Source organism: Mus musculus, chromosome 7, assembly GCF_000001635.26.
Source record: "Mus musculus strain C57BL/6J chromosome 7, GRCm38.p6 C57BL/6J".
Taxonomy (NCBI): domain Eukaryota; kingdom Metazoa; phylum Chordata; class Mammalia; order Rodentia; family Muridae; genus Mus; species Mus musculus.
Genome location: NC_000073.6, coordinates 19446563 through 19460019, shown reverse-complemented (window position 1 = coordinate 19460019; position 13457 = coordinate 19446563). Strand labels below are relative to the sequence as shown.

At 55.1% G+C, this 13457-nt stretch overlaps 1 protein-coding gene across 4 annotated transcripts in view; it reads left to right on the top strand.

Annotated features, from left to right (window-relative positions):
• Positions 1–689: 689 nt before the first annotated feature.
• Mark4 (MAP/microtubule affinity regulating kinase 4) overlaps positions 690–13457 on the top strand; it is a 34229-nt gene continuing 21461 nt past the window's right edge. For 2 of the 4 annotated variants that reach the window (XM_030242436.1, XM_011250513.3), the window contains exons 1-7: positions 690–1576; positions 2921–3063; positions 8264–8464; positions 11362–11415; positions 11546–11594; positions 12273–12338; positions 12769–12839. In XM_030242436.1, the coding sequence (XP_030098296.1) occupies positions 11567–11594; positions 12273–12338; positions 12769–12839 (165 nt within the window). In that variant the 5' untranslated portion in view covers positions 690–1576; positions 2921–3063; positions 8264–8464; positions 11362–11415; positions 11546–11566. The remainder of the gene's footprint in view (positions 1577–2920; positions 3064–8263; positions 8465–11361; positions 11416–11545; positions 11595–12272; positions 12339–12768; positions 12840–13457) is intronic. The other 2 variants (NM_172279.2, NM_001368427.1) reach the window with 1 other exon arrangement.

Genomic DNA, 13457 nt, shown 5'->3' with positions numbered 1-13457 from the left:
TAGCACATGTCTGTTAACCTCTGTCTCTTTTGGCTTTCATTCTGTCTGGCAGGGTCTCATGTAGACCAGGCTAGTCTTGGACTCACTATGTACTTAAGGATGATCTAGAACTTCAGTCCTTCCAGGACCACTATGCCTGCAACGTCTAATTTTCACAAAGGGAAACTGAGGCTCAGGGAGAATTTCTAAGACAGCAAGACAATGGGCTCTGGACCAGGGTGATGCACTCCCTACACACACACACACACACAAGGCACTGTGTGTTCTCAGCACAGCCCTCTCCCCTCCCCCTCCAGTCTGTTTGCCCCTGCAAGTCAACACCTGTCTGGGCTTCCAGCTAGCCAGAGAGGCAACTGAGGCTCTCTCTCCTTCATTGTACAGACTGAGAAAGTGAGACCAGCCGGGGCTGCGGGTTATCTACCCTTACCCCACCAGGGGCTGAAGTTCAGGATGTCCTTGAACCCAGGGACTGGCTTCAATTTTGGCTTTTGTTTTCTGAGACAGGGTCTTGTTGTGTATGGTCTTGAACTCACAGCAATCCATTATCTCAACCTCCTGAGGGTCCGAATGACAGGTACACAGTTCTCTCTCTCTGTCTCTCTCTGTCTCTCTCTCTCTCTCTCTCTCTCTCTCTCTCTCTCTCTCTCTCTCTCTCTCTCTCTCTCTCTCTCTCTCTCTCTCTCCTTTCTTGCTGCTTCTCCTTTATTCCTGTCCTCGGCAGTCTTCCAGTCCTGGAGTTTCTCTTTGTCTCTTTCGTTCCCTCCCTCCGCCTTGGCATATGATTCTCTCTCCTCTCTCCTCTCTGTCTTTGTATCTGTGTCTCTGTCTCTCAGTCTCTGTGTGTCTGAGTGCCTCTGTGTCTCCCTGTCTCTGTCCCCTTTCTGTCCGTCCCTTTGTCTCTGTCCTTGGCTTCTCTGTCCCTCTTTGTGACTCTGCTTCTTCCTACCTCGTGTCTGTGTGTCCCCTTTCCCATCTCTCAACATCTCCCTCTGCTCTCTCCTCAGCAACTCTCTGCCCGTGACTCCGAGTCTCCTGTGAGAACTTGCTGGAGACCCGCACGCCCAGACCTGCCTCCGCCTCCAGAACCCCGGAGCCAGCCCAGGCCTGTACCTTTAAGGGCCGGCGGCAGGGGGCGGAGTTTAAACGGACCCCGCCCCTCCCGCCCCTCCCCCTGACGTCCCTTCCTCCCCGGCCCCTTGGTCGCCTCCCTCCGCCGCCGCCCCGGGCCGGCTCCGCGCCCCCTCCCCGGCCCCCGCCCGTGCACCCTCCCGCCTGCCCGCCGCCCAGATGGCGCCCCGGGTTCCCCTTGCACGGGGCCACTAGGACCCTCGGTGTCTTCTCCCCTCCCCCGTCCTGCCCTCTCTTGCTCTCGCTCTGCGAGGACTCGGGCGTCCACGGCGCCCAGCTTTTGAGCTCGCGTCCCCAGGTCGGCTGGGGGGGGGGAGGGGAAGAGAGGGGACCCCGGGATCCCCACCCCCCCCGCCCGGCCGCCCCTGTCCCTTTCCCTTCTGGGACCCCAGAGAAGATGTCTTCGAGGACGGCGCTGGCCCCGGGCAACGATCGAAACTCGGACACGGTGAGTGGGGCCCAGCCCCTTGGGGAGCCCTGCCTGAGTCCAGCCATAGAACCCCTCGCCCTCCCGGACCACTGACCCCGCCAGTCTCGACTCCTTTCCGGGCTCCACAGCCCAGACCAACGCTTCCCATGACTTTGAGGCCTCTCTGCTCCCTCCTCCCCACAGCCCCAGCCCAGCCCGACCCCTAGGGGCGCCCCTGTCTTTGGACTCTTCTCCGGTCCCTCTGCAGAACGCTTCCGCCCGGTCTCTTCCCTCCAGGAAGCCCCCTCCCCTGCCCGCCGGCAGCCCCTCCCTTCCTCGGCTGCCCCGGCTGTCCCCCGCTCGCCCGCTCGCCCGCAGCTTGGCCTCGACTCTTCCCGGATGGCACGGGCCCCTGTTCCCCGAAGCGCAGCCCTGTCTCCCCCCTCCCCCCTCAAGGCTCGACCCAGTCTGGCCCTGTTGTCCTCCCTGCTTCTTGCCGAGTTGGGGTGCTGGTTTCCCCTGCTACCCCTGGCCAGTCCCCAGCTCCGCCTGGGCTCCTGCTAGCTGCCTCCCCCAGGAAGCCAAACGGCACCTGGGCGCAGGGCCCTGCCCGCTTCCTTCAAGGTGTCTCCACTCCCTGGCCTGACCCTGCTGTGCCAGGTTGCCCTGTCCTTGGATCCTAGTCGCCTCTGGGGTCCCCTTGGTGGGACCCGTCCAGTCTTTCTAAGGGAAGCCTTGGCTTCCAACCCTGCGGGCTTCCTCCCATCCAAGACTAGGGTTCCAGGCCCCAGACTAGGCTGACTCTGGTCGCCTCCTGAGGCTCTCCCCAGTCTCACCTCCTCACCCCCTCCTCACACCCCCTGCTAACTCGAGCCCCCTTTCCTTGCTGGATGTTGGGCTTTCTGGAAGAAACCCCCCCTCCTCAGCTTTCTGCCCTCCACAGGCCCTAAGCCTTCCCCTCTCCCTTTACTCTGCCCTGCCTGGGCCTTTAGCCCTGACATCTGGGAGTTTACTGAGCCCAGATCCTCTGGTTCCCATGCCAGGGTCTTCCTCCCCTCACAGCCGAAGGACCCTGCTCCCCTCCCCTGCATTTCCTGTAATTCTGACAGCTTTCCAGGTGTCTAAAAGTCAGCTTACCGATTCCTTTTCCCTTATGCCGGCTCCTCCACCCGCCACCCTCTCACCACCTTCAGCGCAGAGCCCGGCCACACACTTTCTGTTTTTGGACAAGAGTTCCTCTAGGTAGACCAGGCTAGCCTTGAACTCATCAAGATCCACCTACCTCTGTCTCTCGAGTACAGCCTTAGGCCTTTATCTGTGTTTCTAATGCATATGGTAGATATCAGATAACGCCCCCTCTGCCCCTCTCCCCTGTTGGCTTAGGTTTCAAGTTGGAGGTTTCAACCAGGCCAGAGAGGTACATGGTTCCAGAGTCTTGGGTTCGAATGCTGCCTCCATGTGCCAGATTGCATTGTGTCTTCAGGCTATTGGCTCCCCTTCTCTGAGCCTGATTCCGGCCTTGGAAAGTATGTGTGTGTTGGAGGGGTGGGGGGTAACAACTTGAGTCCCGCAAAGAATTACCGGAGACATGTGGGTGAAGGATGGATGGTACATAGGCGGCGCTCATGGCTTTCGGTTGCTGGCATGACTGTGGGTCTGAGTCAGAAGGCGGTGTGTTCCCAACTACAGCTGTCATTAGTTGTCAGGCAAGCTCCCAGAGTCTGCTCCAGCCTCAGTTTCCTTGTAAGTGGGTTGATGGGGACACCTCCCTGACAGGGACTTCTTCAGGTCACATGTTGTGATTATCACTACCTTCATTATTCAAATAAACTCAGATTCACATCACACTACTGTGTGACCTCAGGCCAGTGACCTCGCCTCTCTGAGCCTCTTCCCTGCGTTCCTAAGATTGTTGGGGTGTGGTGGGGGTACTGAGATGGGTAGTTCTGTCCCCTGACTCCAGCCTATGAAGATAACTTTTGTCTTGTCTGGGGTGACGTCAGTCTCTTTCTGTAGTCTGAGTTTGCAGACCCCTCCCTGCTACCTGCTTACTGGGTGATACCCACATAGGGTCACATTCTTCTACACCAACTTCTAGAGCTGCGGAGACCAGGGCCAGCTTCCTTGTGTTCCCTAGCAACAGGCACGGTGTGGTGTTCAGGCACCAGTCGTCTGTCCGTCTGGAGGGATCCGGATCCGGGCCAGCTGGTAGTGCAGGCCAATTTTAGCTTCTGCCCCTGACCCCTGGGGGTTGTGTCATCCCCTGCCCCAGCTACACCCTTGCAGGGGTCCCTCAGCCATGCAGCCTTCAGTGGAGTGCCTTCCTGCATCTGAGGGAGCCCCCTGGCAACACCCAACAGGGGTTCTTCTCCAGGCTCCTAACTCAGCAGGGATCAGAGACCTTATCTTCCCATCTCTACCACCCGCCTGCTGCTCCCCGGGCCCTGAGCCATGAGCTGCGGTGGTGGCATCTGGGAGGATCAACACTCAGGAGCCTGAAGGGCTTTCCCTGCTTGAGCCTTGGGGAAACCTTCCAAGTCTGGGCTTGAGAATGGTCACTGTGGCTGGACCCACAGGAGCTGGGGAACAAGTGTCATAAGCCGGGGACAGGTGAGGGGTAGAGTACCAGTCTTGGGTAATCTTATTCTTTTTATTGGCTGGGCAAGGGGCCATACCATAGGCCGGGGATCTGCCCACAGTATCCACAGCACAGTACTGAGAGTTAAAGCCAAGGTTTCCCACATGCTAGGCAGGGGCTCTACCACTGAGCCATGCCCCCAGACCCTCACTGGGAGATTCTAGGCAGGGGCTCTACCACTGAGCCACACCCCCAGCCCCTCACTGGGGGATTCTAGGCAGGGGCTCTACCACTGAGCCACGCCCCCAGCCCCTCACTGGGGATTCTAGGCAGGGGCTCTACCACTGAGCCACGCCCCCAGCCCCTCACTGGGGATTCTAGGCAGGGGCTCTACCACTGAGCCACGCCCCAGCCCCTAATTAACAAGTCATCAGTTCTTTTACTTGTCTCTGAGGCAGCATCTCCCTGAGTTGCTCAGGCTGTCCTTGAACCCACTCCATTGTTCAGACAGACCTTGAATTTAAGGTTGTCTCTGCTTCCCAAGTAGCTGGGATGCCATGCCTGGTGGCCATGTCCTTGTGAGGAAGCTGGGTGCATGCGGCTGGCACCTATCTATCTCAGCCTTTCTTTCTCCCTCGTCTGCAGGGGTTCAGGACCTTCCTCACTGGGCTCTGTTGGGAGCTGAGTGTAGGTGAGGGGCCAGTTTATACAAGACCTGGCCGATGGTATCATCCTCTGCGTGAAAGCTGCATGGCAAGCAGGGGTGGTGGAGTGGAAGGCAGTGAGCTCAGCTACTTGGGAAACTGAGGCAGGAGGATTTCAAGTTTTCAAGACCTTATCTCAAAATTCAAATTAAAGTGAGGGCTGGGAGGTGGGACTGGGAGACAGCTCACTGGGTAAAAAGTGCTTACTGTGCCAGTATGAAGACCTGGGTTCAGATTCCAGCACCCACGTAAAAGCTGGGCATGGCGGAACATGCCTGTAACCCCAGCATTGGGTGGGGGGTGGGGCAATTAGAGATAGGCTGATAACAGGCGCTTGGGACCAGCCTGTCTAGCTGACATGGCAATCTCTGGGTTCAGTGAAGAGGGTGTGTTTCAGTGGAGGGTAATAGAGGAAAATGCCCAAAACTAACATTTGACCTCTATAGGTGAGCATACCTGCACACGCATACATATACAAAAAAGAAGTGGGTATTGGAGGCATAATGCAGTGATACAGCCCCTGCCTAGAATCTCCCAGTGAGGGGCTGGGGACGTGGCTCAGTGGTGGAGCCCCTGCCTAGAATCCCCCAGTGAGGGGCTGGGGGCGTGGCTCAGTGGTGGAGCCCCTGCCTAGAATCCCCCAGTGAGGAGCTGGGGGCATGGCTCAGTGGTGGAGCCCCTGCCTAGAATTCCCCAGGGAGGGGCTGGGGGCGTGGCTCAGTGGTAGAGCCCCTGCCTAGAATCCCCCAGTGAGGGTCTGGGGGGTGTGGCTCAGTGGAGGAGCCCCTGCCTAGAATCCCTCAATGAGGGGCTGGGGCATGGCTTAGTGGAGGAGCATTTCTCTAGTATGCGAGAACTGCACATAAAAAAGACACCACCGATCCCAGCACTTGGGAGGAGAGGCAGGGGCCAGCCTGGTCTACAGAGTGAGTTTCAGGACAGCCATGGCTACACAGAGAAACCCTGTCTCGAAAAACCAAAAAAAAACAAAAAACAAAAACAAGAAGACAGAAACAGGTGTAGAAGCATGAAGTCAGTCCGGTGTGATACTTACAAGGAATGTCTGTTTGCTGAAATGGCTGCGTTCAGATCTCAGCTCTATGCCTCAGTTTCCCCTGCCTGTAGAATAAGGCTTTTTTTGGCTTTCCATGCTTGTGAAATGCAGGTCACCAAGCTGGGCATGGTGGCGCAGGCTGTGGGACGGCCTGGCACAGCTTCCTTGCCACAGGTAGCCCAGGCCTTGGTTCGCTGACTGTCCAGCCTTCTCCCTTCCTCCCTGTCATGTGTCCTGTTTTTCCTCAGCCATGAGGAGGACACGGAGGGAGATCAACCAGAGCCTCTGGCTCTCAGAGCTGCAGCCAAGAAAGGAAGGCCCAGTCCCTGGAGGGTCCCAATCAGGACAGGGCAGCTGGCCTGTGCAGGTCACCTCATTGGGGAGGCTGAGGAGGGACAGGCCAGCAGGAACAGAGGAGTTGATGGCGTGGGAGATGGCAGGGCCGGTCGCGTGTCACTGTCAGGACGAAACAGTGTTTCGTGGAGAGGTGGACAGAGTGGCCGGGGCGAGAGGACAGGGCTGGATAAAGAGTTCTGCTGTTTGCTGGTGAATCTGGGGCAATGGTGATGTGCGAACAGTGCCCCCCAATCCTTGGCGTATGATCTAAGACCTCCCAGAAGCTCCCAGGTGTGGCAGCTCCCAAGCTCTGTTTCTTTCTTCCCCTGTAAACGTGAGCCGATGAGGGTGGTTCCAAATTAGGGTCAAGCTGGGCATGGTGGCGCAGACCTGCCATTTTTGCACTTGGGAGACTGAGGCAGGAGTATGAGGAATCCAGGGCCAGCCTGGGCTACATGAGATCCTGTCTCATCTGTGACATAAATCCTGACATACATGTGAGTCCAGCCTTGCGAGGCTGAGGCAGGAGAATTGTTACATATTCTGGCCCAGCTTGGGCTCCAGAGTGAGATCAGAATCTAAACATTAAAACTAAGAAGCTGGGCGTGGTGGCGCACGCCTTTAATCCCAGCACTTGGGAGGCAGAGGCAGGTGGATTTCTAAGTTCGAGGCCAGCCTGGTCTACAGAGTGAGTTCCAGGACAGCCAGGGCTATACAGAGAAACCCTGTCTCGAAAAACCAAAAAAAAAAAAAAAAAAAAAACTAAGTAAATCTGTCAATAAATAGGACACCACAGGAGATTAACAACGTGCTGAAATAGAGGAAGACTAATGACAGGGAGGTTAAGGCCATCTTCTGTTACATGTTAAATTCAAGGCCAGCCTGGGCTACATAAGGCCCTGTCTAAAAAACAAGCAAACAAACAAACAAACAAACAAACAAAACAAAAAGCCAAAACTCAATAAAAGGAAAAACATTGCTAAACTGCACTGTAACATTTTCAAACCATGCAAAACTGGGACGTTGGTATTGAGGAGACCACTGTAAGATGTCGAGATGGCCAGCTGGGCATGAGGAGGCACATGTGCACAGGAAGTAAAGTTGAGGGGCTGGAAGGCCAGGTGTGACACAGGCCTGAAATCCCAACATTGGGTTGGCCAGTGTGGGGGTATCAGGAGTTCAAGGTTATCCTTAGCTACATATTAAGTTTGAGGGCAGCCTGCGCTACTTGAGACCCTTTCCTACCCTGCCCATTAGCCCACCCTAAGAAAATTAGATTTGGGGCTGGCCCAGGGCATCGGCAGATGAGCCAGCGTGTTGGGATTTGTGCTCACCAGGATGGGGTATTGGACCTGCATGAAGGGTGACACTCACTGAAGGTTGAGGTCAGCATTCTAAAGAAGAATGTGGCCTGGAGATGCTGGCAGACAGGCACATCTGAGACCTTGGTGGTCCATCTCAGAGGTCCCCATTGTGTGTACTGCTAGGGACAGAAACTGGGGACAGAACCCTGAGTCTTGTGCCAAGGAGCCAAGTGCTCCACCCACCACCAAGAATGTTCCCCAGCCCTTGGTTCTCCTTGAGACTGGACGATGTGGAGCCCAGTGTGGTCCACAGTTATCATCCCAGCTATTGAGAAGTGGAGCCAAGAAGGTGGAGTGTTAAGGCTGCCCTCAGCTACACAGTCAGTTCAAAGCCAACCTGGGCTTCAAAAGGGCCTGTCTCAAGGAGAGAAAAGGAGTAGCTTGCTCTGTAGCCCAGGCTGGAACTCTGTGTGGTGGAGGACGGTCTTATGCTCCTGATCCCCCTGCCTCGATTTACAAGTGTGAGCCACGCCTGGTTTATTTGGTGTTAGGAAGGGACCCAAGGCAGCGGCAGCCCCTGTGGGAGACCTTTGTGGGATGAGGCGGACCTAAAGGATGCCCATTCCTTGGCCCAAGTTTGCAAAAGGACTCTAGGGCACAGTGGCCAGAGCTCCAGAGAGCCACCCTGGCCCCAGGGTGTCACTGCAGTGGGAAGGGACAGGGGTGGCTCACATGTTTCTCTCCACACAGCATGGCACATTGGGCAGTGGACGATCTTCGGACAAAGGGCCGTCCTGGTCCAGCCGTTCCCTGGGTGCCCGTTGCCGGAACTCTATCGCTTCCTGCCCTGAGGAACAACCCCATGTGGGCAACTATAGGCTGCTAAGGACCATCGGGAAGGGCAACTTCGCCAAAGTCAAGCTGGCTCGGCATATCCTCACGGGCCGGGAGGTGAGTGGGAGTGACCGAGGGGCTGAGGTTTGTGGCCGGGGGGGAGGCGGGAGATCACGAGGCAAGATGTGATGTGAGGTCAAGGGTAGACCTGGCTGGCCTTTTTACCTCAGAAAATTACCCAACTTGCTCAGAACTTAGAGGTGGTTTTGATACATAATCTCTGTGTAGCCCTCGCTTCCCTAGAGCTTGCTCTCTAGATCAGGCCGGCCTCAGTCTCAGAGATCTCCCTGCAGTGCCCACAGAGGCCAGAAGGCCTCAGAGGTGTTGGAGCTGTAACAGGCACTTGTGAGCTGTCTGACATGGGTGCCGGGAACCAAGCACGGTCCCATAGAAAAGTGCTCGAAGGCTTAAGTGCTGAGCCATCTCTCCATCCTCTGCGTGCTCACAACTTTCCAGAATAGTCCCAGTAGGAAAAGAAAACCAGTTAGAGGGTCCTTGAATTGTTGGGAAGTCCTAGGTCACCGGTGTTGCCTTCCTGCCTGCCTTCCTCTTTGGGTTTTGTGTATTTTTATTGTGTTTTTTGTTTGTTTGTTTACTGGGTGAGAGAGAGAGAGAGAGAGAGACCAGAGTAGGACATCAGATGTCTTTGGTTTCCACCGGTTTGCCTTGTGATGGGTTCATCTCTTCTTGTGATGGGAGCTTGTGGCTTCAGCGAGGTTGCCTGGGCAACAAGCACAGCATCTCCATCCCTGCCCTGCTTCCCATCCCAGTGCTGGATTCTGAGCTCTTGTGACCATGTCTAGCTTTCTTAACAAGAGTGCTGAGAGGTAGAACTTAGTCCCTAGAGCTTACAGTAGGTAGTTTACCTTAGCTCCAGCCTGCCCACTTCCTTCCTTTCCACAGTTATTTTACTGGTTAATTTTGTTATTTGATAGTTTCATATATGTATATAATATACTATGTTTGCTTGGTGTTTGTTTGTTTTGTGGCTGTGTTGTTGTAAGACAGGGTCTCACTATATAGTGCTGGGAAACCTGGAAATTGCCAGGCAGACCAGGCTGGCTTTTGAACACCCAGAGATCTGCCTGCCTCTGCCTCCTGAATGCTGGGATTAAAGGTGCCACCATGCCTTGATTGTTATTTTAAACCAATTTTTTAAATATAATTTATTTTTATTTTACATTCATTGGTGTTTGCTTCCGTGTCTGTGTGAGTGTGTCAGAAGCCCTGAAATAGGAGCTACAGACAGGTGTGAGCTGCCATGTGGATGCTGGGAATTGAACCCAAGTCCTCTGGAAGAGCAGCCAGTGCTCTTAATCACTGAGCCATCTCTCCAGAGCCTGTTTGTGTTTTAAGAAACAAGTCTGACTGTGTAGCCTCAGACTCTCATCCTCTTCTCTCTGCTTCCTGACTCTGGATTCCGTGTATGCAGCACGCTGGTACCTATTCCATATTTTCTGTATTTATTTGGCCACAAAAGCAGTAGGTCTACAGTACAGAGCGTGCCTAGAATCCCCCAGGGAGAGGCTGGGGGTGTGGCTCAGTGGTAGAGGGGTTTCCTCCCTGGCTTGTACAAGGGCTTGAGTTTGGTGCTCAGGAACACAAGACAACCCAGAACTCTTAAGAACTAGATATGGTGGCACATGCTTTTAATCCCAGCATTCAGGATGGAGGTGGGAGGATCTTTGTGAGTTTAGAGGCCAGCTTGGTCTATCTAGTGAGTTCCAGTCCATTTAAAAATCAAAGCAAAACAAACCTTCAGAGTCAGAACGGCAGGCTGCTATTACTCATCAGTGTAAATACAAATGAAAACCCTTTCCTTTTTTGAGATAGGATTTTGCTAGATTGACTAAGGCTCAAATCAAAACTCGTTTTGTTCCCATTTTTCTCCATTCATTTATTTTGGGAGTGTGCATATATAGAGAGGTCAAAGGACAATTTGCAAGCATTTCCCGTCTCCTCTCACCCCATCAGCTCCAAGGCTCAAACTCAGGGTGTCAGGCTTGCGGCCTTTGCCTCTGAGCAACCTCACCACCCCGCCATCTCAAACATAGTGTCAGGGATGGAATCGGCACCATCCGCACCGTCTGCATCGTCGCCGTGGTTCCAGCGCTGGGCCCCTCCCAGGAATGCGGAGTTGTTTTTCTTTCCACAATTTATTCCAGTGCTTCCTCACATTCACAGATGAGAGGAGCCATATGATCGTCTCAATACTGGCATGAAAAGTGCCTGACAAAATTCTCAAAAAAGAGAAGCCGGCAAGGGCACAGGGCCCACTCCCCACGGCGCACAGGCTGGTCCCCATATGTGAGGACAACTCCATTCCAGAGGTGGCTTTTTTTTTTTTAAGATTTGTTATTTTTGTTTTTAATTTTTAGGTTTTTTTCTTCCCCTTTTGAGATAGGGTCTTCCTGTGCAATCTTGTCTGGCCTGGAACTCATGTAGACCAGGCTGGCCCAGAACTCAGTGAGATCCTCCTGCCTGTGCTTCCCAAGTGCTTCACCACACCTGGGATAAGATTCACTTATTTAAATTGTGTGTCTGTGCATCTGCTGGTGGGCATGTGAACCTGTGTGAAAGGAGCCAGGGAGGCCAGAAGACGACGGTGGGTATCTTGTAACTGGAGTTACTGATGGTTGGGAGCCACCAGGTGGGTGCTGGCAACTGAACTCCACAGGATGCAGTCACTGTGTTTAATATCTCTCCAGCCTCTCGTTAGCCTAGGACTTGCCGTGTAGACCAGGCTAGTCTCTGACTCACTTTGCCTCCCAGTTGTTGGTACTCTAGGCCTGGACCGCTATACTTAGCTCAATTAACAGTTAATATTCAATATTTTTAAAAAACTTCTTTTTGACATAATGTCTCACATGTCTCATGTCGTCCAGGCTGGCCCCAAACGTGCTGTGGGATCTGGGCTGGGGGATTTTGACCTTTCCACCTTCTTCTACCCACAGGTCGCTATTAAGATCATTGATAAGACCCAGCTGAACCCCAGTAGCTTGCAGAAGGTGAGGCCCAGAGAAAGGACCAGGGTGGGAACACAGTGCTGGGTGAGAGCTGGGACCCGACCAGGCCTGGCAGGGGAGGGAGCCCCACCCCACTCACAACTGTCTGCTCTTCCTTCCTGGCCTTGCCCAGCTGTTCAGAGAAGTCCGAATTATGAAGGGACTCAACCACCCCAACATCGGTGAGGAGGGGACGGGAGCTGGCCATGGATGGACGGGGGCTGGCCATGGGTGGATGGGAGCTGGCTATGGATGGACGGGGGTTGGCTATGGGCGGACGGGGGCTGGCCATGGATGGACGGGGGGGGGGGGGGGTTGGCTATGGGCGGACGGGAGCTGGCCATGGGCGGATGGGAGCTGGCCATGGTGGAGCCCTTGGGAAGGGAGGGCGGGGCTTTCATAGAGAGACCTGGCCACTGTGGTGCAGCCATTCCAGCCTGGCTGAGGCTCCCTGGGCATCTGCTTTGTTTTCTGGAGCTGGGATCAGTATCAGGGTTGTAATGACCAGGTAAGATTAGCCTGTTCAGGTCCGTGTGGACCACGGCACTCATGGTCATTAGCAGAGGTGGTCACTGAGCGGAGCACAGTGTAGCGTGCCTGGATGTGGCGATGACGTGCACTGACTGTGTAACTGCCGACTGTGAATGCCAGCAACATGGGCACAGGTCCTAGGCTTTATTGAGCTGAAACTCTTGTGTAGAGAAAGGGAGGCTGAGCAGCAGGGAAAACCTGGCTGGGTGGGCGTAGGGAGCCATGGGGGCTCTGGCGGGAGGCACGAGAGGATTGGCAGATGGCTGCAGTCTGGGTGGAGAATGGCCAGCTCTTCCACGCTAACCTAACACCTCGAACCCTCCCCGCAGTGAAGCTTTTTGAGGTGATAGAGACGGAGAAGACGCTATACCTGGTGATGGAATACGCTAGCGCAGGTGAAACTCTGCCCCACGCTCTGCTCCCCCTAACCCCTGTGCCTGCTCTCACATTCCCCCCAGACCCCCATAACCCTGCTCTCACATCTCCAGACCCCCAGACCCTGTTCTCCCCCCCCCCAGGCCCCCAGACCCTGCTCTCACCCCCAGACCCCTAGACCCTGCTCTCACATTCCCCCACTCCCTCCCCCTGCTATCACATCCCCCCCAGACCCCCACACCCTGCTCTCAGACCACCCCCAAGATACCCACATCCTGCTCTCACCCTCCCATCCCCGTGCCCTGCTCACACATCCCCCAGACCCTGTGCCCTGCTCACACATCCCCCAGACCCTGTGCCCTGCTCACACATCCCACCACACCTTGCTTTCCCAATCCCTCCCCCATTGCACCCTCTGGCTCCAGCTCTCACCCCTCTTGCTCTCTGCAGGAGAAGTGTTTGACTACCTCGTGTCGCACGGCCGCATGAAGGAGAAGGAGGCTCGAGCCAAGTTCCGGCAGGTGAGAGACAGGGTGCCATGTTCATGAGCATATGCAGGGATGAGGATGCACAGGGACCCAGATGGGAGGAGGCTGTTGGGGGGCCAGGGCTCAGGTGATGGCAGTGGGTGTACAGGTGAGTGGATGCTGAGGCCTGGGTGGGGTGGGGGTGGGGAAAAATGCTGGAGTCTGCATGGCAAAGCTGGGGTGGATCAGGCAAGGGGATCAGGGGCATCCTCAGCCACATAGAGTTTGAGGCTAGCCTGGGCTATACAAGACCCTGCCATGAAAGAGAGAGAGAGAGAGACAGAGAGAGAGAGAGAGAGAGACAGAGACAGAGAGAGAAGGAGAGGAAAGGAAAGGAAAGGAAAGGCAAGGCAAGGCTGGGGAGATGGCTCCTTGGATGCAGCCCTGCTAAGCAAGCCAGAGGGCTAGAGTTTAGTTCCCTGAGCCCTGTGGGGTGGGTGTGGCAGTGCCAGCCTCCATCCCAGCACTCAGGAGGCAGCTGGGCTCACTGTGGCTGGGCAGCTACACTACCTGGATTGTTAAGCTCCTGGTTCAGTGAGAGAGACACCCTTCCCCAGTAAATAAAGTGGGAGAGCAATTGAGAAGCACACTGATGTCAACACACATACACAA